The sequence below is a fragment of the Varanus komodoensis genome, unplaced genomic scaffold (genome assembly GCF_004798865.1).
Source record: "Varanus komodoensis strain SLA01 unplaced genomic scaffold, ASM479886v1 scaffold8, whole genome shotgun sequence".
Classification (NCBI taxonomy): domain Eukaryota; kingdom Metazoa; phylum Chordata; class Lepidosauria; order Squamata; family Varanidae; genus Varanus; species Varanus komodoensis.
Window position 1 is genome coordinate 29,327,886 of NW_025336481.1, and position 27,119 is coordinate 29,355,004.

The 27,119-nt window shown below is 39.4% G+C and overlaps 1 protein-coding gene across 6 annotated transcripts in view; it reads left to right on the forward strand.

Annotated features, from left to right (window-relative positions):
- PPP1R12A (protein phosphatase 1 regulatory subunit 12A) overlaps positions 1-27,119 on the forward strand; it is a 112,220-nt gene that overhangs the window by 22,299 nt on the left and 62,802 nt on the right. For all 6 annotated transcript variants that reach the window (XM_044455609.1, XM_044455607.1, XM_044455606.1 and 3 more), the window contains exons 2-3: positions 13,800-13,930; positions 26,824-26,942. In XM_044455609.1, the coding sequence (XP_044311544.1) occupies positions 13,800-13,930; positions 26,824-26,942 (250 nt within the window). The remainder of the gene's footprint in view (positions 1-13,799; positions 13,931-26,823; positions 26,943-27,119) is intronic.

A 27,119-nucleotide genomic window follows, 5' to 3' on the forward strand; every position in this document is an offset into this window, starting at 1 on the left:
CCACCTGATTCACAAAAATGGTCTTACGAACAGTTGACTGGAACTAACCAACTCACCACTTCTGGTGCTCAGTAGTTGCTTTATATTGTGTCCTTTCCTCCAAATAAAACTCTTAATAAGTGCTTATGCAGGTACATAATCGACTGCAATCAAAGCTTGACTTAGTCAAGATATGCTTCATTGTGACATAATTCAGGATATAAAACATAGTTATAATTATGTATAATTAAACAGAATTCTAAAGTTTAAGACAGCCTTTGATAGTCTAATAATGAATAGCAGTATTTTGCTTAATTCCCTCGACATTCCCTAAACATTCACATGACAGACTTAGTGCACTGGTGCAATTTCTTTATAAGTAAATCTTTACAATTTCATGACCCAGTGCAAGAATATTTTCTTAATTTGCATGGATTTTGCTCCATCAAATGGATTCGTCCTGTTCTCTTTTTCCTCTATGAGCTACCGTGTAGACAGGAGCTATGCAACATATATTCACGGTCCTGGACAACCAAAATTTTGCAGAGGTTATAGTGCAGAAAGCACAGTTGATCCTGCCCTTTCTTAGCTACTACTGTTTGAATGATAGCAGCTATTGGGAATTTTGTTGCCCATGGTATGTTGCTGTTCACATACCTACACTTTACAATGGGTTGGTTACAATAATATTTGTGGAAACTGAGTATTGTTATGCAAATCTTACTTCAGTGAATAAAATGACAGCTTGGATCCAACTTGATGCGTTTAAAACATAAAAGAGTCCTCATTCATGCTATAATTCATGCCTTCAATTTGGAATGTAATCCTTTCTCTGTCCCTGCTATGGTTTTGTCTTTGTTGTGGTTTATGGTATACTTGGCACACAGAAGGCTGTACATAAATTATTAGTCGATTCATGATTAAATTTTTACAAATGCGTTGATGCAGAAGAACCCATACTAATTTCAGTATGTAAAACGCAAGTGTGAACATTTCTAATGTAGCTATTTGAGAGTGACTGTAAGAATGATTTCCTAGGTGAAACTTGTGGAGAAAGGGAAGCCCTTTAAGCTGTAGGATCTCTAATAGCAAGGGATGATCCAGGTAGGGGAGGAAGGGATTTGGAAGTATTATTCATTGTAGAAAGATATCCATCTGTCCTCCTTTCTAATCAACATTAGTGATTGGAAAGTTAATTATCTCATTCAGTTTGCTGTGGAAGCAACTCTGTTTTACTTCTAACCCCCAGGCATTTGTTTGATGATATTTTCCTTCTTTATAACCTACCAAAGGAATTTTATAAAAGGGATTGCCAATTATCATGGCTAACACCTAAATTAGATTTTCATTCTAGATAGTCTTCAAAGAAGAAGCAGTGTAATAATTTATTTTAACAAGCAGCTTTCTGTGCTGAATTTTGCATTTTAGCTTCATTTGGAAAAAGTAAGTTTTTGTAGCTGTCTTTCTGTAAAGAAAGAATGGCAGCCTTGTTTTGTTCAGAGAATGACTTGCACTCCAGACCAAATCTGGCAGGCCAGATAATGTAAAGGGGATAAGCTCCAGTCCTCAGTTTCATTCCTAAGCCCCACCTCTTCCCTCATCTGTGTCTCTACCCACTTTTCCCCACATCCAGGGAATGCATTCTTCCCCTCTTTTTGCATGAAAAATGATTCAGCCATCTCCTGCAAATGGTGACCAATTTGAACATCTCCTTCTTGTCCTTGCATCCTGATTGGAGTTTGAATGGCAATGGACTTGGCCAGGATTTGCAGGGCCTGGCTGTAAGCAGGCTGCAAGCTGCAGTGAAAGGTGTGGAAAGTCCCCAGTGTATTTTCAGTCTCTGATTAGAAATCACATATCAGTTCATCCTTAGCCAGAGGGTTGAGCATGGGAATGGGAGAGGTCAGGCTTTAAGAATGGGAGTGGGTAAGGCCCATGGAGAAGGTGCTTAGTTTTCTATTGACTGAATTAGGCCTGCACAGTAAAGGTTGTTGCCTGCTATTGTAAAGGCAGGGAAGTGGATAAAGAACTCATTAACATGGGAAATGCTAATGAGTAACTTGAAAGAAAGCAGGTGGGCTTCAGTGCCCATGTTACTGAGAAAATGTTCCTAGAGTAAGAGTTAGTTACTACATTTCGATACTGTCAATGGCCAAAGCTTTCTGGGCATTTCATAACAATTTAAAACAATTAAAGACATGAAATACAATATAAATTTTCAAATGTTATACTACAGTATAAAAGTAACAGCCAGGAAAAGTCCTAGCAGTGGCACATGGATTTAAATGTAGGATTTAAAAGAAGCCTAAAATTTCTTGGAAAAGTCTCTTAATTTAAAATAACATCAGCCCTTCTGTATTTAAAGGTCTGTGTGGTCTAGCATCTTGTTTGCAGGAAAATAGGAAGCCTGAGTCAGACTATTTGTCAACAGTGACTGGCAGTAGCCAGGGTTTCAGGCAGATACCTTTTCTGCCTTCTGTTTGTTGAGTATTGAAACGGGGTTGTTCTAGGTGCATGATGTGCACATTACCACTAATTTAGTGTCCCTCCCCTACGTCCAATCAGAAGCTTCCAGAAAACCCACAAGAAGAATATGAAAACAAGTGGTTTTGAGGCATGGTCATCAAACCTGAAGGTTTCTTTAGCTGTCATGACTAATAGCCAATTGGCAGGCCTATCCTTCAGTTAGTTGCATCTTTCCTGCAAGAAGAGGGGGGAATGTTCAATCTAAATTAGCATATCTGTTAAAAGAGTAGAAGAATAACGGAAGTACCAATGCTATCACTGGAAGCTGGCACCTTCCCTAGTTTTGAATTTAATAAGTATATTTTTTCCTGACTTAACTGGAAATACTTTCACCAATTTCTCTAAAGTCGTTACTCTCTTTGAAAGGAACAAATTCCTAAATACTTCAGGGTCATTTTTAGAAGCTTACTTGGTTTTAGTGTACATATAGTTAATGTATTTGAGCATTTTGCATGGGAATCCCAGAGCCTTATATGGTCAACTTGCTTTGTGCTACAGTGAACTGAAGGCACCCATCCAAAGGAAAAAAATTCCAATTGTCTTCAACTGTCTAATACCCTTTACTAGGCCTCCTGTAGTAGCTCAGTAGCTAACATGCTAAAATTTAAATACTCAGTAGCTAACATACTAAAATTTAAAATGCAAGCATATGTAGATAGCTAGTGTGAATTACTTTGATAAGAGTGAACAATTGGATGTATTCAAGAATATAATATCACTTTAGTAAAGTACCATAACAGCTTATGACTGCTTGATGCAAAGATGTAGAAAGTAGTTTCTAAACTATTTTGTGTGGTGATCTTTATTATATTTCCCTGTATGCTTGTACTAGCTAGCCCTGTGCTTATTAAAAATAAAATAAAAAAGTTCTACCTTTCTGGGGGCCCCATAGGTTGGAAGAAGCAGATTAATTTGTAAATTGATTGGAAAAAAAAACCCAGAAGAGCCTGACACAGGCCGAGTATGCTCAGGAGCTCCCCCCGTGTGCCCCCCCCCCCATCATAGTTATAAAGAAAAGAAAGCAAGTGGTGGAAGCAAGGGAATTGGCCTTTTTGAACTGCTTATAGTATACTGGACTTTGCGAGCGTAAGGAACAATGTGCTAGGCTATTAAGCACCTTACCTGAGTTAGATGGAGAGGATTTAGGCAGGATGACAAGAATGTAGACTTTTCCTTTGCCCTGTGGTGAACCTCCCCCCCACCCCCCGCTATACGTCAAAAACCACTGTGGTTTGATGTGTAATGGCTAGTCCAGCATATTAGTCTTCCATGTTGGATGGTGCACCGAAGGGAAGTTTTCAGGAGGATGAGAGAAAAAGGTGTCATACTTTGTTTTCTCCACTCTGAAACCTTCACAATCTGCAAATTCCACATTGTAGTGTATGGCTAGTTGGAGCTCTGAACAGGGAAACGTCTTCATGCCACATACCAAAATAGTGTGTACAAGCAGATAGCTTTGGTTAGGATTTTAACTGATGCCCACACTGAAGCTTAGCAACCTGTCTGCCCCCCTAGCTTGACTAAAATTCTGGGTTTTTGGGTCAAGTTGACTGTGTTCAGAGCAGCCAATTATGATTCCAAGGGAGTTACTAGTGCCCTGCAAGAACTCTCCCTCTGTCAGTTTTCATACCTGACCTGCAGCAATCTAATGAGCTGTAAGAAAACTGCTAATAAGTGATGCTTCAAATGAGAACTTAAGAAAAGCCATGGTGGATCAGACCAAACACCCATTTAGTTCAGCATTACATACACACAGTGGCAACAGCTGCGCACGGGATCCCTCAAGCTGGATAGGTGGGACCTCTTCCTGCCCAAGTTCCTCAGTAACTGGTATATGCAGGCATGCCACCTCTGCTAAGGGGAAAGCCCATAGCCATCAAGGCTAGTAGCCTCTGATAACCTCCTCCCCCATGAATCTGTCCAGTCCCTTTTTAAAGCCATCCAGATTGGTGGACATCACCACCTTCCTTGTCAGCGACTTCCTTAGTTCAGCTATATGCTGTGTGAAGACGTATTTCTTTTTATCTGCCCTAAACCTCCCACCAGTCAGCTTCATAGGCACTGGACCAACATTTTCATCCTGCTGTCATGCAAGGCTGTGGTCATCTGGGGGCAGATAGTTCTTAACTTGTGTGAACACTTGAAAAGTGAGTCTTTGTCATATCTGAAGTGTTTCCAGTTTAAATTCAGGAAAATGTGATTCATATATCAGAAGTTTGGAAAAGAATAGCTTTGATTCTTTAGTGAAATCTATTCAGAGTCAGTCATTTCAGAGGTAAACAAGTTTTCTACACAGTGGTAACATTACAAGTGTTTCCCAATTTTAGTTCATTCCATTTCCATTTCTGTGCTGCACCATAACCCGAAGGTTCTCTGAGATTCTTACAAATGTTAAAACAGCATAAAATACATGGGATACAATAAATCAATAAGCAGATAAATAAAACAATAAATTATAGATAACATCTCATGATAAATTATAGCCACATTCACTGTAATAAATACAGCCAATAAATTAACCAAAATTAAAATAAGTGATCCATAACAAAATATAAGCTGTTAACAATTGATGGCAAAAGGAGAAAGGGACAGTAGAGGATAAGTTGGCTAGATGGAGTCACTGGGGCAGTCCGCGTGAGTTTGGGTGGACTCCAGGGGATGGTGGAGGACAGGAGAGCCTGGAAGAATGTTGTCCATGGGGTCGTGATGGGTCGGGCACGACTTTGCGACTAACAATGATAACAGCAACAAAATATAAAAGTATTAAATTAAACTAACCAAAAACTTGTTTGAATTTTAAAAAGAACTAGAGGGTGTATGCTAAAATCATAAAACTATCTCAGAGAACTAGTGGTGTGCTCAGCTTACAATTAATAAGCGTGGGATATTTTTTCAGAGCTTTGAAACATTTGTTTAGAACTAGGAAATGGGTCACTTCTTTCAGCAACTTAAAATTTCTGTTTTCTTGCAGTCTAAGCATAATGACTATTCAATACTTGATGGTACAGTTTGTGATACCAGTGGTATTGATGCTGATTGCTAAGTCAAGCCTGAAAAAGCATTTTCACTGTTGTAAAAAAAGAAATGAGAGTTAATTCAAAGAAAGTGTTTTGTGCAGATTATCAGAATTGAAAGTCAAATTTGGGCCAAAGGAATTGTTGCAAAAGAATTCCTGATTGTTTGTGATCAGCACATGAAATTCTCCTGCCTATAAATGGGCTTAAGTTGCCCATAGCGATGACAGCCAATTGCCAAACTTCGCTATAATGATGTCATGGCATCTTTTCGCTTATTGCAATGGATATATATAGTCCATATGGTCCAAAATAGGACAAGATAGTTAACAAGGATTGGTCAATATAATCATATTACCCCTGTTCTATATGATCTTTGCTGGCTTCCAGTTTGTTTCTCAGTTCAAAGCGTTGATATTTAACTTTAAAACTGTTAATGGCTTGGGGTCAGTTTACCTTAAAGTTAATCCCTTTCCATATATACTTAGCTGGACCCTAAGACTCTCTTTAAAGACTTATCTCTGGATGCCCGACCAAGTGAAGTGGGGGGCTGCAAAGGCAAGTGCCTTTTAATTGATAATACTCCAGTTGTGGAATGTTCATTTGGTGTCCATTGTGGTACTTTGGTATTGAAGAGCTTTTCATTCTTCCAGGCTTTTTTCAAATATTTCAGTATTTTAAAACTCTCAAATTGATTTTCCTTAGAGATTCACATTGTTGTCCTCTGCTGTTGGGCTTACTATGTATGTATGTATACTTCTTGATACAGGAAGTTGCTCTTTTTGCATCAGCTGCTGTCAGAATAAGTTTGCCAACACCGTTGTGTGAAAGAAACATTTTATGGTTTCATCACTACCTCTAAGGAGTTGTGTCAAAAATAATGTAAGGTGGAACAGTGAGAATTTTAGCCTTGTCATCCAACTTCTTAGAGTAAATTTTGGAACTAAGGAATAGGAGCTGGCACAAAATACAATAGAAAGGATTTGGATCAGACACTTTCTTCTTCATGGGAATAACTGTACAGAATGATGCAGTTTATATACATCAGAATTGCAAGTGCTGTGCCTTGAAGCTTAGTTTGGCAACTCCCAGACTAGAGATATGAAGACCAGGGCCGTGGGGGGAGGGAAAAAACGGGGGAATTGGCAAATTATTTTTGCAGGTGCTCACATCTCTACCCCAGATACCCAGCATCTGCCAGCAACAAAAAAGGAGGAAACAGTGTCTATGATTCCTTTGACCATTGATCCTCATTTCTAGAGTGTTAAGAAGCTGTACTTAAGGTTCATACTAGCTCTGTAGGACACTATAGACAATCTAGGAATGAGACTTCATGGCAGAGACTAAAGATCCTGCTCTTAGTACATTTTTTTCCTTTTTCTTATTTGGCACTCAGGTTGGAGTGGCTGGGAAGGGGAGGAGGCTTCAAGAGTTTGCTGCAATACCACAATTTGTTACTGCTGGTGAGAATATGAATGTGTGCGTGCATGCTTATAAGCTGCCACCTCTGACAAAGCAAAATACTGGGGTTAAAAAGTTGTGCATTTCTTGTGTATATGATCTGTGGCTAAAGAACCTGGATCATTGCCTTATTTATGGTAATGTCCCAAATTCTCATTTTCCGTAGTGGTGCTGCAGTGTAAGGAAAACCACATTTGGTTATGTTCAACAAACTTTAAAAAGATGTAGTGACTGGAGATTATTTGGTAGGCTCTACATATATGAAACTTGTGAGTGTGTGGGGAGGGGGTAACTGGTAACTGTAGTCTAACATTGCTTGTAGCATATAGTGAAATCTTTTAGCTCACCCCACTCCTCTTTTGTCTCAATTGTAAAAAAATATAGTGTTGAGTGTCACTATTTTTAGGTGAACTATGTTGTTCTGTCAGTGGAGTTCATTTGAGAAAGAACTGGAAACAGTGTGTCAAGGTACTTTTACACAGGTACATAGATATTATAAATGTATAATATGGTTCCGCTCCTATCTCAATGCCCGGTTCCAGAAGGTGGTGCTGGGGAACTATGGCTCTGCACCATGGCAGTTATGCCATGGAGTACCGCAGGGGTCCATTTTGTCCCCTTTGCTATTCAACATCTACGTGAAACCGCTGGGAGAGGTCATCAGGAGGTGCGGGCTGCGGAACCATCAGTACACTGATGATACCCAGCTCTACCTCTCGTTTTCCACCAATCCAGGTGAGGCAGTGGCTGTGCTGAACCAGTGCCTGTCCGAGGTAATGGGCTGGATGAGGGCCAATAAACTGAAGCTCAATCCAGACAAGACGGAGGTCCTGTTGGTTGGCGGATCGGGCTTCGGAGAGGGTGAATTGAACCTTGTCCTGAATGGGGTTGCACTCCCTCTTAAGGACAAGGTCCGCAGCCTGGGAGTGCTCCTCGACCCGGAGCTTTCACTGGAAGCTCAGGTGACAGCGGCGGCGAGGAGCGCTTTCCTCCAGCTTCGGCTGATTCATCAGCTGCGCCCCTACCTGGAGTATGACTGCCTCGCGACAGTGACACATGCACTGGTGACTTCCCGTCTTGACTTCTGTAACGCGCTCTATGTGGGGCTACCCTTGAAGACGGTCCGGATACTTCAGTTGGTTCAAAATAGAGCTGCCAGGCTGCTGACGGGGACTGGGCGTTATGTTCACATGACTCCAGTTCTCCGTCAGCTTCACTGGCTTCCCATTGAAGTCCGGGCTCAATTCAGGGTGTTGGTGATGACCTATAAAGCCCTAAATGGCTTGGGTCCTGGTTACCTGAAGGAGCGCTTACATCCATATATGCCCAGCCGCCCCTTGAGATCTGCGGGAGAGGCCCTTCTCCGGGAACCCTCCATGAAAGAAATTAGGAGGGTGGGTACTCGGAGGAGGGCTTTCTCTGCGGTGGCGCCCAATCTATGGAATGCGCTCCCCAGAGAGGTCCGCCTGGTGCCATCGTTACTTGTTTTTTGGCGCCAGGCGAAGACCTTTTTATTTAAGCGGCATTTTAACTGTTAATATTGGATTTTATCTGGCCAGGGCGACTTATTTTATATTGTATTTTTGTATTTTTAATCTAATGTTTATATTTTTTTAATTTAAGATTATAATTATTTTAATTTATTGTTGTAAGCCACCCCGAGGCTTCAGCGAATGGGGCAGCATACAAATGTTTTAATAAATAAATAAATAAATAAATAAATCATACATTTTATAAATGGGCAAAGCTCTGTAGTTTTCATCAGTATTCCTGAAGAAGAGTTTAAGCACAGTTGTTTACTAAGTGCATCCTCATATATAAATTCTGATTCATGATGCCCAACGAAAATTGCTATGCCTTTGAACACTGTGTGTAAATCTCACTTAATCTAAAATGGAATAGCTGTGTTCACATGTAACACCAAACCATTGTTTAATGCTGTCTGCTGGAGCCTGTGAAGCATTGACTCTTGCACTCCTACTGTACTGTCAACAGGAGGACTTCTATCAAGTTTATGTTCACTCTCAAAGAATCTCCTGGTTTAACACTGCATTCAAAGAAATAATTTTAATTTTAAAATTAATTTTAAAAATTTCATTAACATTTAACTAATTTTAAAAGAATTGTTTTTTAAATGAACCATAGTAACAAAATGTCTATTGCTTACTGCTTTTAAGTCGTTTAAATGTTTCACAATGCAGGTTTCCTATTGATGCAGGTTTTGGACAGTGATTGTAGACTGATTTATTATGTACTTTGCTATAATCTAAGGTTTAGACACTTGTGATTGTTTTAATAGCTATTGTAGATGTCAAGAAAATGAATCGAAAATGAAAGATCTTATAGGTTCTTATCTACTGATTTTAGTTTCTTTCCTTTTTAAAATAATGCTTTAATTAAGTAATTAATAAGAGCTGATAAGTTGGGAGTACTGGAAAAATCAGTTTCTCTACAGTGCTAAGACATTCTCATAGGAGAAAAAGTAGAATACAAATTTAATAAAAGTGAAGGATGAAAATTCGGATTCATCTTTTTCTCTTCTTGTAAATGGCAGAAAAAACTGACCAAGTTTAGCCAAATATTTTCAGCCAGTTAGTCACATTTTTTAATGTACTGTATGTGCAATCTCTTGTTTCTCTCAGCAACATTTTTAGTATGTGTTGACAAAATTTCTTACATACCTTTTAAATGTGCATTCAGGATCACTGCCCTGTCAAATGGAAATAATGCCTTACAGTCTGGTGTGATATCTAAATCAACAAATCATTGGTTCTGATATGCCAGGTGGTAACAAACAAGAGTTTTGTAGTGTATATGTGTAATATACAGTTTGTGCTAACTATGTTTGTCTTGACATGTGATTTGATTAATTATAATTAATGGCCATAAGTCCACTTCCAAGAGGCAGCTACTGCATGAAAAAAGGAGTTATTGTACATATGTACGAAGCTGAACAAATACAAAAAAGAAAGCAGAAAGCAGCTCTGTATTGTCCTTGTCTTGTGTTGTATATGGTAATTCAAACCGTGGCATAAGTTATGTGTTGTGGTTACTGCATACTGCTGTTTGGCAGTGTCTAAGTTGAATCATGGGTTACAGGCAAGGAGCCTTTGACTTAGCTGTGCTTCTTAATTAAAAATCAATATAATTGCTCTTAAGTGGAAGTTCACTGCACCAATATTGTCAGTTCTGTTACTTTGAATTACTGGGATGTTCCTTAGTCAAAAATTAAGATCATGGCTGTAGGCATTGTTTTTTGTTCTGAATTGTCTTTGGGTTGAATGACTGAAAGTGGTTAGGATTGGAGGGTAACAGTTTTGCACAAAAAATTATAGGATGCTTGTTTACTTCTCATAAAAACAAGCAGTTGTGGCTGGAAGGCTAAAAAACAGTGAATAGGTCATATGCCCTGAATAAGGGCATTCAATTTTGATTGTCTGTTGTTTTCTAGGTCTCTGTTTCAGGATTGCCTGTGTAAAGTCTATTGGTAAATATCCCTTCTGTGCCACTTGTCAGCAACAATATGTAGCATAAAAAACTGAAAGCCATAGACTAGATGATGATGATGATGATGATGATGATTATAACATAGATGTGTATATAATAGAAATTGACAACTTGAAAAAGTAGAGTTGTAGGGTTTACTTGAATATATAAGAACTGTAGCATTTGTGGAATGCAAGATAATTTTCAGAGGATAGAGTCTTTTAAGCAAGAACACCAGAACAGATATTACTTTATTTATTTAAAGTTTTTCTATGCTGTCCCATTACTAAAAGTCTCTGAACAGCTTACAGAGGACAAAAAAGGGAAAGAACTCAAGGACATAACTCAGATTAAGCAGATGTTCAAGGATACATGTTTTATAAATCACACTCAAAACTTAACTGTACCCTAAAGCAGGCATGTCCAAAGTCTGGCCCAGGGGCCAATTGCGGCCTGTTTTCAAATTTTGAGTGGCCTGCAGCCTCTTCTCCCCACGGGCTCAGCCTGTCACTCATCCTCGCTGGCCAGCATTTTTTCCTTCACCGCACAGCGGTTCCCGCAGCTGTCCCCTGCTGCCTCCTGCTCCTTCAAGGCTGGTGGTTATATTTCACCAGAAGATGGCAGTAGACCTGAGTCAGCACTCTCGCCGCGTGACCCTTGTGACACAAGGCTTGTGTGCCCATTTCTAAAATGGCGACTGTAATTAAAAAAAGGAAAGTTGACAGCGAGGGCTGCCGCTTCCAGGACAAGTGGAAATTGGAGTATTTTTTCACAGAAATATGAAACAACTGTGTCTGCCTAATTTGCCAAGAGACTGTGGCTGTTTTCAAAGAATTCAGTATCAAGAGGCACTACCAGACGAAACATGCTAACTACAACAAGCTAACTGGGAACGAACGTGGTGAAAAATTGAAGGAACTGGAAGCTGCTTTAACGGCACAGCAACGCTTTTTCACAAGAGCCTGTGAGTCAAATGAAAATGCCACAAAGGCGAGCTACAAGGTGGCAACACTGATTGCCAAGCACTGCAAACCTTTTACTGAGGGTAAATTTATTAAAGACTGCGTGATGAAAATGGTGGAGAAAATTTGTCCTGAGAAGAAGCAAGAGTTTGCCAATGTTTGCCTGGCTCATAACACTGTTGTACGGAGAACTGAAGACGTTTCATCTGATATTAAGAGACAGAGGCAAAAGGAGTAGAGTTCGACTTTTTTTCATTAGCCTGAGACGAAAGCATGGATGCATCTGACACCGCTCAGTAATTGATTTTTTTGAGAGGAGCGGACAATGACATGAACGTGAGTGAAGAGCTACTTGACCTCCAGAGCCTTAAGGACCAATCAAGAGGAACAGATTTATTTGTTTCTGTTCGTTCTGCTGTAGATGACATGAAACTACCATGGAATAAAGTCACTGGGATTATTACGGATGGCATACCTGCCATGGCTGGCGAGCGAAGTGGATTATCAACCCTAGTCTGTAATAAAGTCAGCGAAGAAGGAGGCAAAGCTATAAAACTCCACTGTATTATTCACCAACAAGTTCTCTGTGCCAAACATCTGAAATATGATCATGTTATGAAACCGGTGATGGAGGCTATTAATTATATTCGCTCCAAAGCCCTGTGCCACTGCCAGTTTCAACAGTTTCCACTCGACATCCAGGCTGAATACGGAGATGTTGTGTATCACAATGAGGTAAGATGGCTCAGTCGGGGGTCTGCACTGCAGTGCTTCTACTCTCTTAGGGAGGAAATCGGACAATTCTTGGCAAAAAAGGGACAACTGATGCCAGAGCTATCTGATCCTGTTTGGCTGACTGATTTTGGATTTTTAGATGACATAACACGACATCTGAACGTGCTGAACACGAGCCTTCAGGGGCAAAATGCAGTGGTAAGCCAACTGCATTCACATATCAAAGCCTTTGGGACCAAGCTGCTACTTTTCCAAAGGCACCTGTCACAAACGCAGCCCAATACCACACATTTCCCATCGCTGCAGGAAATAATGACCAGTTTTCCACAGAACAATATGAGTGTGCAAATAAGGAGGTATGAAGCAGACATCTCATCTCTGGCTGAGGAGTTTCAACAGCGCTTTTGGGATTTTGCAGCTATTGAAAAAGAGATCACGCTTTTTTCATCTCCTTTCTCTGTGGAGCCTGATGACGCTCCAGACCACCTGCAGCTGGAGCTCATTGAGCTGCAGTGTGACACCAAGTGTCGCAGTTGGCACCAACAGCTCCCTCTTGTCAACTTTTACTGCCAGCTGGATAAAGACCGGTTCCAAGAGATTAGAACATTTGCTAAGAAAATGCTGAGCTTGTTTGGTTCGACATACTTGTGCGAGAAGACATTCTCGGTTATGAACATTAACAAGAACCACGTGAGCACGAGACTGAGTGACTTTCACCTGTGTGACATCTTGCGCATCAAAACCACTGTTTTTGAGCCAGACCTGGCCTATATAATGCAGTCGAGATCTCAGTATCACCCTTCACATTAGTGCAGTTAAGTTATTTGTTTAGTCTTTCATAAAATAGTTCATTTGCATTTAATGTTAATGTTTCAAAGAATATCAGGCTGAATGGTCGGCCCCCACACATTTTCACCTCACCAAATCTGGCCCTCCTTGCAAAACGTTTGGACACCCCTGCCCTAAAGAAAACTGAATCAGTGTACCTGTTGGTCTCCACTTGTTTGCTATGTCATTTTGTATGTACATTTTCTCTCAGGAGGGTGTTCTAACTTTTAAGGCAGATTTTTTTTCTTGTCTACAGCTGCCAGTACCCTTGATAAATCGTATACTGTAACTTCTAATTGCTATGTTGACTAGAGATAAAAGTTACATTGTGGAACCCTGATCTTCAGGTTCTGATTTGTTCCAAACATGCTGTTAACAAATGAAGTGTACTAGGATAGTTCATGGTAGGGAAGAGTCATAATGTAATTGTATCAATGAAAGAAAGACTGAATATACCTGGGTACTTCATATGTCTGAAAACTTTACTGCCTTGTGAATGTATAATGTGGGAACATTCTCAGTATGTTCTTCTTTTCCTTCAAGGTTGTCTGTGAGCTTGCAGAGAAACTTTTTTAAAGACTAAACAGCAGACAAGTAAACTGAACTCAAAATGACAATTGAAGGATGAATAAAAAGGAATTGAGGGCAAATTAATTCAGCATCAATAACTTGTGAATAAGAGTAGTATGTGCTAAAGATTGCCTGTTGTTTTTGGCTGCGGAATGGATCTGTTTTCATTTGTTGTCAAACAGTTTCATTTGGAAAATTGGTTGCACAACTTTTTAACCCTTCTTTCTTCTGTTTATAGGCTTGCATAGATGATAACATAGATATGGTGAAATTTCTGGTGGAAAATGGAGCCAGTATTAATCAACCAGATAATGAAGGCTGGATACCTCTACATGCAGCTTCTTCCTGTGGATATCTTGATATTGCAGAGTAAGATTTATTTCCTATATTTAACGTAATGTTTTCAGTACTTGTAGACATGTTGCTAATAAAGTTGCAAATAGGAAGTTGTTTAATATCAGGAGAATCCTCAAACAGTTTATTTTTAAAATTTTGAAAGCTTGGGTACTTTAGAAGAATAACAGAACTACAACCTGCCTTTTCCTCCCTCAGGCATGAAACATATATTGAAATGGGTTGTCAGGTGGACTTGTATAGTAGCTTTGCATCCTTTATTTGAGGAGCATGCTTTTGGTTCCTGTGTTAAATAGTAGATACTACTGCCCTAGACCTTTTGTAGAAAAAAGCTAATTGCAATCAGAATGAAATAACAAGCACTTGTTGGTTAAAGTTTGTTTGTTTGTTTATTTTGGGATGTTGATAGATATTCTCTGAGAAGTTTACAAATAGGAAACTTGGAGGATCTATGGGTTTGAGAAACCTAAATCTGTCCAAGGCATACATTGGCACCTTTTACATCACATATAGTAATCTAGGACCTTGTTTCCCTTTAAGAAGAAGTGATACTAGCTGTATTCCTTTTGACTCCATGGGATGTGTCAGAATACTGTTTGGCCAGCATATCAACCAGAAAGGCATTTTAGGAGCTGGAAATTTCAGTAATTTTTTTCTTGTGGCAGCTGAAACTGTTTCTTTACAGATGTATGCATATATTTATTCTAAATTCTTTTCCTCTTGTCAGTCTTCTCCTGATCTTGTAGTTCAGTAATATTTATTTTCATCCCAGTAGTAAGGAACTGAAACTGCAGCAGTTCCTTGTTAAGGCTTTCATGATGCCTCTTTTAGTATGTTATACGGTTTAATTTGGTATAAGAATTGCTGAAGCTGAATGAGTACTTCTCAGATTTTTTAAAATATATCATTTGATTCCCTGAGGCTTTTACCTGCTTTTAAGATACCTAGTAATATCTTACCTATTGCTGTAATTTGGTGAAAATATACTAGTTTGTTATGGCCTCACTTTTTTGGGGGGTGGGGGCGGCAGCTTTGGATAAACTTTACAGGTTTATTTGCTGTATAAACTATAAAGGAAATTCCTTCTGGACTTGTATGTTCTAAGTCCATAGAAGATGTTTTCTCTCTTCCCAAAGATGCTTTGAAGACTGGTGCTTGCTTGAAACAAAATACTAAACTTGAAAAAACCAACAGAGACTGAAAATAATATAAAATACATTTGATTAAAATACATTTCTGAAGTTAAATGCAGGAAGTAGTTGTAGGTCTGAAGGTCAGTTAAGCCCTTTCATGCAGAAATCCCACTAAGTAATATCTTTAAAGGCACTTTATACTGGAATTGAAACTGGAATAGCAACACTCTATGTTGTAGCTCAGAAGAACATAATTTGACCTGAATTTAAAAACCTTATGTGAAAGAGTGATCAGACATTCCTTGATGAGCAGGTTTCTCAAACCCCGTATAGCTTAATTTTATGGCTGATAGGTTCAAATTTGTAAGCCTCTTCACATAAATAAGTTTTCTTTTTGGAGGTTTTAGCAGAGCAAAAGTAGGGTATTTCCAGGGTGCTAGAGTCAATATTGTTTTGAGGCTATGATTGTGGTGTCAGGAAAATACTGTTGTGGAAGATTCAATGTATATGTATGTCCAGTTAGGCTCTCCATAACTTTGCTATTGGATATATAGCTCATCATGGAGTTAAAATTTGGTCTGTGTTTCTAAAAGCAAAATCAAACATACAAGTAACAGATTGTTCTTAAATCTTCACTTATTTACAGTTCTATCTTATCTTCCCTCTGGGGAGCTTCAAGTGGCATACATCAGTGGCCTTCCTTTCAGTCACTGACAAAAACTAATCATTCCCAGCTGCAGCAAGGTTTCAGTACCAGATTCCTTAAGGCTATGCCTTGGCTGTTCTCTTCTATTTATCTGTTATTTCCCAACCTTTCACTAATTGCTGAATTCTCTTCCCACCATTTTGACTCATTTTGATATTTGTCATGACTGAGAAACATCACGCCATATGTGGGCAACAGACTGGATTTGTTGTCAGTGATGTACACTGAGTTTTCAGTACAAAGAAAGTGAACTGTAATCTGGGGTGAGTTTAACAAGACAAAACCTGGTCTAAAGCACTGACTGCAGCAAAGTCCAGATTTGGCCCCTACAGCAGTACTTTCCCTTTGTGCATTTGTTCTTATATGTGGTTCTGTTATTCTTCTGGGAATTATAACATGCTTCACTTGTAGCCAGTGTTGCAGTGGATGCCAAAAGTCTCACATAGACACTGGGGAAACCATCAACTATTAGCAGGGCCCCTGCCTCTTTCCAAAGTGTGAAGGAAATTTTCATTCCCTCTCCTGCTCCCAAGAAAACTTTTTTATTAAATTATAATAAAACACTTTTGCTGTCATTCTGCCTGCCCCTGCTGTTTCCTGCTCTTTCTATTTACAAAAGACACTTTGAGATTCATTTTCTGTAAATCTGGAAGGAGAACATTTTGCCTGTTGCTTCAATTTTTATTCATGATTCACAGCCTCTTATTTCAAATTCTATTATATGCAATAAAGCAGATTTCTTCCTATTTATTAGATTCTGCAGTCTTTTTAAACATTGACTTTTTAAAACATTCCTATACTGCTATGTTTTTGCCCCTTTTAATATTGCTGTTTGGCAATACATTGAAAACATAACACATCATTGGTACAACATGTGATAATACTTATTGGCTAGATGGCTGTAAAAATGATTAGACATGCAGAGAGTAACTGTTCATTTAATTTATATCGTCCTCTTTCCACTACGAAATGTACTCAAAAGTGGCTGAAAGTAGTAAATACAGAGTATAAACAAAATCTTATTAAAGTATAACATCAAACATACCCACAAACATCCAACATCTTACCATTGACTGAACTGCTTCCCATAAACTAAACTATATTTCTGAATACTAACAATTGGGAAGAAAATGGAAGGGTGAGAACCCATGTAAAGAGGATTTCCCATAATAAATTGAGAAGGAGTTACCCATAATCAATAGATGGCAGCCTGAAAATTCTTAAGTGGAATGGACTGTGCCTGTGCAAAGATTTTTGTAGTATCACTAGATTTGGACTGTGCGAAGTTCCTGGACATGGGCAGACATGTTCTCAGTTAGGCTTAGATTTATTTTACTAAAGCTCATGCCCATGATGTACAGTTACATTCTCTCATTGGAATGCTCTCCATTTCCTGGGCCATCAAGTTTTTGCTGGACTCAAGGTAAGTGAACTGGCCACCCCAGGCTGTCTGGATAGCAACTCAGCTTGCACTTGGACACAAGGATCTCATTTCTATTCTATTTCAATCAAATTTAAATTGATGACTCAGAGGCAAAACCTGTAGGTTTGTCAGAACTGTGGTAAACTCATTGACTTAAAACCAATAATTGATTAATGATATTTTAGGAATTGCAGGCAGGAATTTGTTCTGGCTTGGTGAAGAATTTGACACAATAGTCATACTTATAAGCTCTTCTATGAATAGGAATGCTATTTATCTTTCAATGTCATATGTTGTTCAAGTGTCTATATATTATAAATATTTGCCAGATAATTTTGTGAGCTTGGCCATCTGGTCTATGCTGTGTGGGTTCAGGGTCACTCATGAGTAAAGATATTAATTTGAATGCACATTTAATGTTTCTAAAAACAATAGGTATATTGGCCTTCTGTTAAGACATTTGGAAACCTGGATGTTGCAAGAGAAATGTTACATGTATTACTAAAATACAAGGGGTGTTCAGTGTATTCTCGGTATCAGCATGAAGAAAAAAGAATAACAAATTGAAATAATTTTTATTTTTCAATGTAATCCCCCGTAACTTCAGTACACTTATTACATCTAGAAATTAACTTTTCAATTCCCTGTAAAAATACCCTTCCTCCTTTTCTAAAAAATGTGTGTTAATTGCCTCCTTGAGCTCTTCATCATCAGAAAATTGCTTTCCACAAAGATCTTTTTTTAAATTAGGGAATAGGTGGTAGTCACTGGGGGCCAGGTCCAGGCTATAGGGTGGGTGGTTTATTTCTTTGAAACCACAGTCTCGCGCAGCAGCCTTTGAAACACGTGCTGGGTGAACGGGTGCATTGTCATGAAGAAGCAACACACCTGCGGTCAGTTTCCCCCGCCTTTTTTCTTTAACTGCTTCTCTTAAATTACACAGAGTGGTTGCATAAGATGCTGCATTTATGGTTTCACCTTTTTTCGTGTACTCGATCAATAAAATTCCCTTTGAGTCCCAAACCACTGTGGCCATGATTTTTCTGGCCAATGGAGTGACTTTGAATTTCTTTGGAGGGTCAGCACCTTTTTTATGCCACTGCATGGACTCCTGCTTACTTTCAGGGTCATAGTGATGAACCCAAGTTTCATCTCCAGTAACAATCCGGTCGAAAATACTCGATGGATCTTCACCACAGAGCTCTAAAAACTCCCTATAGCACTCGACTCGCACTTGTTTCTGAGGCGCCATGAGCCTTCGTGGCACCCATCTTGCACAGACCTTTGAAAGGTCAAGATGGTAATGAAAAATAGTAAATATGGTACCAACGGATAGGTTTGTCAACTCTGCTAACATTTTGATTTTTATTCGGGCATCTTCCAATACAAGTTTCTCAATTTTTTTCACATTTTCTTTCGTAGTGGCAGTAACTGGTCTGCCCGAGCGAGGGTCATCTTCAATGCTTTCTCTGCCCCTTTTAAATTCACTCGACCACTTTTGAACAGTAGATAATGAAGGTGCAAAGTCCTGGTAAACGACTACCATCTCCTTGTGAATGATTTTTTGACTTTTTCCTTGTTTTGTAAGGAACTTAATCACAACACGGTGCTCGATTTTCTTCAGCATTGTTGTGTCAGTCATTATGGTCATCTTTCACTGAGGATTACTAGGGAACGAATGATCACACTGAGTTGAAATTTTGCATGTATACCCTCAGATAGTGTCATTAGCTAATGAAATAATTAAATTACCCACATCAATAGCAAATCAACTCAATACCAAGAATACATTGAATGCCTTTCATAGACACTTGGAGACAGCTCTTAGAATCATCATTCACTATGTAGGATATATTGTGGTCTAAATACAGCTATGCAATAAAATGTCTTCTTCCCCACCTCCCTACCTGGTTTAACACTGATGGATATAATTATAGATCTGAACCTGTTCTGGTTAAGGTTATTTTTCTGGCCGGTTGGACCTGACTGATTTTTTAAAAAGACATGATACACAAACCCATCACCTCTAAATAATGTTGCAGGTCACAGGTAATCTTTCATTTCCTCTTTATTATCCAGCTCATTCAAGATGAATAGTTGGTCCCACCTTTTCTCTGGCCCAGACAGTCTAAGCAACAGTTTTGCATATTCCTTTGTCGATACGCTGAGCTTGTAATTTAGAAGCTTATACTTATTGTATACACATAACTGGTTGTAAGAAATAGTCATTTAAGAGGGGGTTACTTAGCTGAAACCTCCTGTAGTCTTTGTGACTCATGAGGTTTCATTTGAACCATGTGGGAGAAGAGCTGCCTTTCTCCAGTCCTACAACCTTCTTATCTAAGATGGATCTGAAGTTAATGAAGAGGTTTCTTGGTTGTCCTGTTTTTCACTTCTTTGTTGTCATTCCTCGGCTGTGTTCACACAAAATGATGAGCCATGTTGAAAACTGCTCAGGCACGACTTATCATTATGTGTGAATTCAGCATTCATGGTGAACTGTGGCGCATTTGGTTTCCATGTATTCCCATGGAGAAGTAACAGTTTAGTATAATGCTTCCACACTTCCACCATTCTTTGTCATTATATGTCAATCCAGTTTCAAAGTTTTCCATAGTTTCCACATTTCTACAATCTAGTTTGACAGCAAGAGCAGACACCACAGCAAAAGATGCTGCAGCCTCCATTTTTCCACTATCCCGTTCTGCTTAGCAACTTCTGAGAGAACTACAGCTGCATTGATTGGCTGCTTTTTCCTTCCTTTTCCCTTTGTCCATGCAGTCTTCCCAAATGCTCGCTACTCTGGAATATCATTTGGCAGTGGGACATCATGTGGTGCCATCAGTCACACTTGGCACTCCAGTATGGTCACTGCCTTTTAAAGGAGCAGCATTGAAATGGTTCTATGTTTGTTCCACTTAAGGAGCAAGCATGCTGCTCTTGTGAAGGCAACTTTACACAAAAGGAGCATACTGACTTTACATGGGGACCAGCATCATCCCCTTGAGAAGCTCAGTGTCCTGCTCCCTCTCCTGACCTCCCTGTGGCTCTTGTCCCTGGCCCTCCTGATGGCTGTCAACCAGCGCCCCCCCCCCAAATGCCCTTCTGTAGCTGTCCAACAAACACATTCCTTGTGCCGAGTCAGAAAAGTTTCTTGGGCAGATGCCCAAACATAGTCCCAAAGTAAAGTCATTCTGGCGGAACGTAATCCCACTGTCCCTGACATAGCCTGCTCAACTAGATGTCCTTTGTGTGCCTGTGTGCAAGGGGACACAGCCACTGTCAACATGTGCAAGTCTTACATGCAGGAATGTGTGGAGTGGACAGAGGGGACTGCTATATGCATGGGTGAACGTGCTTGCTTAGTACCACAGAGCAGGGCGGCAATAGAGAGTATTCCTGCAGTGCTCCTCCAGAGCAACAATGCTACCCTAATGAGTAGGCAGTTATTTCATAGTGTGGCAGGGAGAACAAAAACAAAATAGGTAGCTGGCATAGGCCACACCCAGGGCAGTATGTGGGCCAATAAAAGAGAGGCATGCAACAGAGGCAGGAGCAGGGTACCCTGGGATTCCGAGCTATGGGACTCATGGGATATATGCTGCCATTTGAAAGGAAGATAGAGATGCTGGGGAACTGTCCACACATGGAAATCATGCAAATGTTTGAACCCCGGATAAAAGGTGGGATACCATGCTGTGCAGTTATTGCATGGCATTGTTTAGTATCATGTGTGATTGTAGCCCTGCCCCCCTCAAATTTAGTGGCTGTGCCACTAAATTTTTCCCCAGCCTGATACCCTCCAGAAGTTCTTGAATACAACACCTGCCATTCTTTGCGGTTTCTATGCCTCACACATATGGGCCCTGCACCTGCACGGGGCTTGTTGGGAAGATTTTCCAAGCTGGACTCATTCCCATGGGAGCCCCTCCACTAACCCGCCCTGATAGGATGAGCTCCCTCCATTTTTCTCAGTTTTCTTTCAACTGTTGTGGGTGTCTTGGGTCTTTCATCTTGTGATCTCTTAGCATTTGTATAGCTCTGTTCTCAGTCTTTCTTTGAAAACTCTGTTATACTCATTATACTCTTCCTCCCACAAAAAACCTCTTAAACCCACCCCCTAATGTCATCCCTTTTTGGCTTCTTCATCTTGCTTCCTTTCTCTTCTCCCAGGGACATTGAAGGTGCCCTTTTGGAATTGTGTCCACTGTGGGACACAGTTGACAGGCACTCGTTATGCCATTTTTTGCCCAGAAAAGGAGCACCACTTGGACACCTGCCCTCATTGCCAGGCATTCACATGGCAGGCCTGGAAAAAACAAGAAGGCCAACTTGGCTGAGCTTTGGAGCTGCACTCTTCTGGCTGTTGATTGGGCCATGGTGGTGCCACCAGAATACCTGCCCACCTTGCAGGTGGTTCTTTCTTCCTGCCCTCTGTCGGGTTCCATCAGCTGCCCAGTCCATGCCTCCCATGGACAAGAATGCTGCGTGAGGAAGCTGTCCCAGAAGGCCAAGGAAATGCAGAGGTACAGAAGACTAAACACAAGAACTTCCCCTTGGCACCATTCTCCATGGACTCAGCCTACAGCAACGCTGATTCCTGTTGATGCCTTGACCAGTTCTGGTGACAGAACTGGCAGGGACCCAGTCCTTTTCTGAAGGAGAGGTCTGGGACCCACCACCCTGTACTCTGAACCGCCCATGTTTGATGATCTTCCTGATGAGAGTACTGTTCTTCCTGCATGGGGAGCAACCTCCCACAGTGCTGCTAGTGGGCCTAGCCTCTGGCCCTTTGCCATGTGCAAGGCCCAACATTTCTGCCCATTCTAAACATATTCCAACCAACGAAATCATGCCAGGACACCTCATTTTTCTAACCCTAACCCTACCCTGGTGTACACCCCTAACCCTAATATAGGGCTAAAGTTCCATTGAAAATAATGCAATTTTGAAAAAGCCTTCCTTGAGTAGCTTTTTCTGCAGACCTAATCATTTCTGCCCCTTCTAAACACATTCCAACCCTCAAAATAATAACAAGGCACCTCGTCTTTCTAATCCTAACCCAGTGATGGTGAACCTTTTAGAGACCAAGTGCCCAAACTACAACCCAAAACCCACTGATTTATCGCAAAGTGCCAACACTGCAATAAAACCTGGAAACTGAGGTTTTAGTTTAGAAAAAACAACTCATAGCCAGTCCAAGCATATATATATATAATATATCTCCTTGGCATCGCCCCTGTGCATGCTGTTATCCGATGCTCAGCTCCTGGGGCGACTTGGCTCGCATGCCAACAGAGAGGGCTTTGCGTGCCCGTTGTGGCACACGTGCCGTAGGTTTGCCACCACTCTATTAGGTCAAGGTGTTGCACTTGTTGTTCATCAGTTTTACTGACTCTAGTTTGCTGTGGAGAGCTTTACATTAAACCAGTTCTACTTCTAAGCTAAAGTTTTGATACCTGTCACAAAACAAGTGTTGTTCACCTTTGCATTTAAGTACTAGTTTGGTAGCCACAGATAATTATGAACTACATGCATAAACTTCCATGCAAGTTAGTGGGCTGGCAGAAGAGGACTGGAGCATTCTGTCCCTCTTCTTTTCCCAGCTTAGAAAGTAAGTGGGCTGCAAGAGGAGGGAATCCTCCCTCCTTGGTAGCCAGCAAGGAAATACTGCTCTCTTACCATGTCATTCTACAGCTGTCCTTTTTTTTTTTCCTTTTTCTTCTATATGCTATTAACATTTGTGAGTTAATGTTTATTTGAAAGCCTAGCATTTTTTCCATATTTGTATACAGCTGTGTTCCAGTAGTTGATATCTTAAATCCTGATTTCATATGTTTGATGGTATTGATCACTCATCCCAGTGCATATAATATTCATGACACAATGAGTGTGTTTCCCTTCTTTTTTCTGGAGCAAATATTAGTGTATGGAATATACATATTCCTTTAGTAAATTCCATAGTTTGTATGTGTGAAGAAACATTTCCTTTTATTCTGTCCTGATTCTCCCAACAGTGTCATTGGATGATGTTCAATTCTAGAATTAGGAGAAAGGAATAAAAATATCTCCTAACTACTTTCTGTATGCCATGCATATTTTTGTATGCAGCATCAAATCTCCCTTTATCAACTTTTCAAATTAAAATTTCCCAGATGTACAACCTTTGCTTATAGAGGAGTTGTGCCAGCTTCTTGATCTTTTTTGTTTGCCCTTATCTGCAGTTTTTCCTACCCCTTTGCTATGTTTTAGATGCAATAACCAGAACTGTACACAAACTCTAAATGTAGTCCCACCATAGACTTGAAATCAAAATTGTTCACTATTCTGCTGCATTTCATACATAGATTTACCAGTAGGGCCCAATTGCTATACATTTTTGGCTCCAAGGGAAATCACTGAATGTTATTATATCACTTCTCTTTTTAGAAATCTTGTCATCCTCTGTAGTTCAAGCTCTGTGTCTGGTTGCTGCTGCAGAATCCAGACACCAACCAACTTTTCAGATTTGAGCTGTAAATCAGGGTTTCAGGTTACTACAAATATTGGAGATTGGCTACAACCAACTGGACGTGCAGACATTAACTATGGCACAGTGATTTATAATAGTATCCCATTTATAGATGAATTCTTACCCCTGTCACTTTTAGGAATTGCTTCTCTGGAATATATGAAGTATTTGCAAGATGAAAGTATAAATGCATAGTTTGACATAATGTTATATATAATTTAATTTACATTATACCTTTCCATACTAATTCATTGGCTTGATAGTGAAATAACAAAACTAAAGCAACAATAAGATAGAACAACCAAAAATAGCAGTGGAGACTCTTTTCTGTTGAAATAAGTAACATATTTTCTACTGAAACAACTGAAATGTTAAATCACAGAGCTGAAATGAAAGCTTGCTCTTATTTTATTTATTTATTTATTTATTTATTTATTAAAACATTTTTATGCCGCCCCATTCACCGATGCCTCGGGGCGGCTCACAACAATCCTAAAATGACCATACAATTTTGTATAGGATAAATCAGAGTAACCCAATAACTGTATAAAATGAGCAAAGCTTGTGAGAAACAATTTTGCAATTGTTGCCACTTTGTACTTTTACATTATAATTACTCAAGGTACTTTTGTAGCACATTCATAGTTTACTCTGCTTGCCTTCAGTTTCTGAAAGGCACTAGGAGATGAGGGACATTAAATGCATGGGGATGGAATTGTGGTTTGGGAGTCCCTTTGTGGATATACAGAAAATCTTCCATCTTGAACCACAGTGTAACCGCACAGTATCAGATCTTACTTAAACATCTTTCAAATATTTTTTTCTTTATACTTATTTTTGAATGTGTTTGTGTTCTTAGGAAAGCTGTGAAATATGTGCTGACTGTGCATTTTATTCAGCAGCTGCATTAAATGTTCCACACAACCATTGTGACTATGCAATTCTGGGTGATGATTTCTTAATAGCTCAGTGTAACGCACATTCTCACTGTAACTGTTCTTGCACTTTTCCTGGTATTCACATTTGAATGATTTTTAGATCATAGCAGTTTCATTCAGTATATAAATGCTGTTTCCGAGATTAGATTCCAAGAAATCAAATGTGTGTTAGTAGCCAGCTTCTATTGAAACGCTGAGAGAGCTCTACCCGTATTGATTTTTCACTGTGTTGTGGTTTTTTAGCTCTTTCTGCTGTGTTGCTTCATTGTCTCTTCTAACCACTTGAATTGCACAAATATGGTGGTTGCCTAGTAAAGTTATATTGGTGATACACTATTAGCCACTTAGGTCTGAAGTGAGGGTGGCACTGTTTTTTATATGTGTGGGGGCCAAGCTGGAAAAGAAAGCCATTTAATGGGAAATCAGGCAAACATCATTGTGAGAAAACCCATATCCAGTCTTAGTAGTTGATTGAAGCACATAAGGCTTAACAAGGAAGGAACTGGCTCTTAGGAGAGAATATGCTCTCAGTATTACATAACTTAAGACTGCCTTACAGGAGTTAGTTAGAATAATGGGGAAGTAATAAGTTTAAAAGGGCAATCTGTTTTCCCAGAGATAGAATATTTGGAAAATCTGTAGTCTGTGAAAAATGTGCATGTTTACTGTGTCTACTTTATCCTTCATGTCTTCAGTTAATAAAAGCTCTCTCTCTCTTTTCACAAGTGAAGTGTGTGTGTGTGTTGAATTCCTTAGTTTGAAGGGTCTGTGAATATCTTGTCATGAAAACACATTTTGGTCCAGGATGTATGTGACTTTGTTTCTTTTATATTGTATATTTTGTAGCAAAGTTCTAGAAAGACATAGACACATAATTTACACATTTGCAATAAAGAGCTTATTCATATCTTAGAATCGCCGGATTACCTGTCTTTATTTTTTAGATTTACATCTTATTTTTCAAACAAACTTACTATAAACCTGTGATAAAAATGCATAGCATACACACATGAATGCACATACAATTCAATGGCTCTTAGATATAATGAGCAAATACCTTGAGTTTTTTGGACAGTTTTTATTCCATTAATGTACTTTGTCTAATGCAACAATCCATTATGGATTAATTTAACTATGCTTCTGTTGTGTTATGCTTTACACCCAAGGATGCCATATTTGCATGGCTTCTCTCCATACTCAAAAGAATAAGTGTTCCTGTTAATAATATCAGCAAAATGAAATACAGGAGCTGGAAGAGCTACATCAAACTGAAGTAGAAGGTAGAAGAGGAGTATCCTGAGGCAAGGCTAAATGAAGTAAAGGAAACACTCCCTGGGAAAAGTTAATGGGAACATAAGATCTGGAATACACTCTCTATCAGGGGAAGCAGTGGAACTAAGGAAGTGCTTTCAGGCAGTTGTAGAAACTTGGGGAAGGAAATCATTGCAGCCCCAATCTTCAGAGATTGGAGTGTGGGGGTGGAATAACAGAATGAAATATAACAGGGACAGATGCCAAGTTCTGCACCTAGGAAGAAGACACCAAAAGCATTGTTACTTGGGATACCTGATTCATTGCTACATGCAATACGGATCTCAGAATTGTTGCAGAGAACAAATTGAGAATTATTCAGTGATGTGATGAGGATACAAAAATAGCAAATGATATTTTGGTTGTATTAAAAGACTATTGGAGCACTGCATCCAGTTCTTGGGACTACAGTTTAAGACAGATGCTGGCAAACTGGAAAAGGTTCAGAGAATAGCAACACAGATGATCAGGAGATTGAAAACAAAGCCCTATGAGAAGAAATTGAAAGCTAACATAAAATACCTTGCATCCATTTTATCCTCACAACAACCATGTGAGGTGAGTTAGATCGAGATTAAGTGTTTACTAGTGTCACATTTAATGTGCTGTGCTGAAGAGATTCAAAAAATAATATTTATCTTATTGGACTCTTTAAAAAACCTTGATAGTAAATTAAGAAAGATTTTTATTCCTGGACTTTAGTTTTAGAATGTGAACATACCTTTAGTTTATGTTGCTGCTGCTGCTGCTACTTCTACTACTACTACTATTATTACTTCTTTACTGCCTCATAGTTGCAGCTCTCTGAGGAGTGTACAATATTATTTCTTCATTGAAAAGATAGTTGCAGTTTGCAATATTAATTCTATTTTTCTTCTCTTAACAGATATTTAATTAGTCAAGGAGCACATGTAGGAGCAGTTAATAGTGAAGGAGACACTCCATTGGATATTGCTGAGGAAGAAGCAATGGAGGAATTACTTCAAAATGAAGTGAATCGACAAGGTATTTCCAACATTTAATGCATCAACAAGCATAAAATGTATTTAAAATGAAGTGTATTAAAGCTATAATTTTGCTACTACCTTAATAGAAGTTAGTGTATGGCACCAAAAAGTTCTTTATTACTACCAATAATTTACTACTCAGATTTAAGAAACTGTATGCCAAACAGGTATGAAC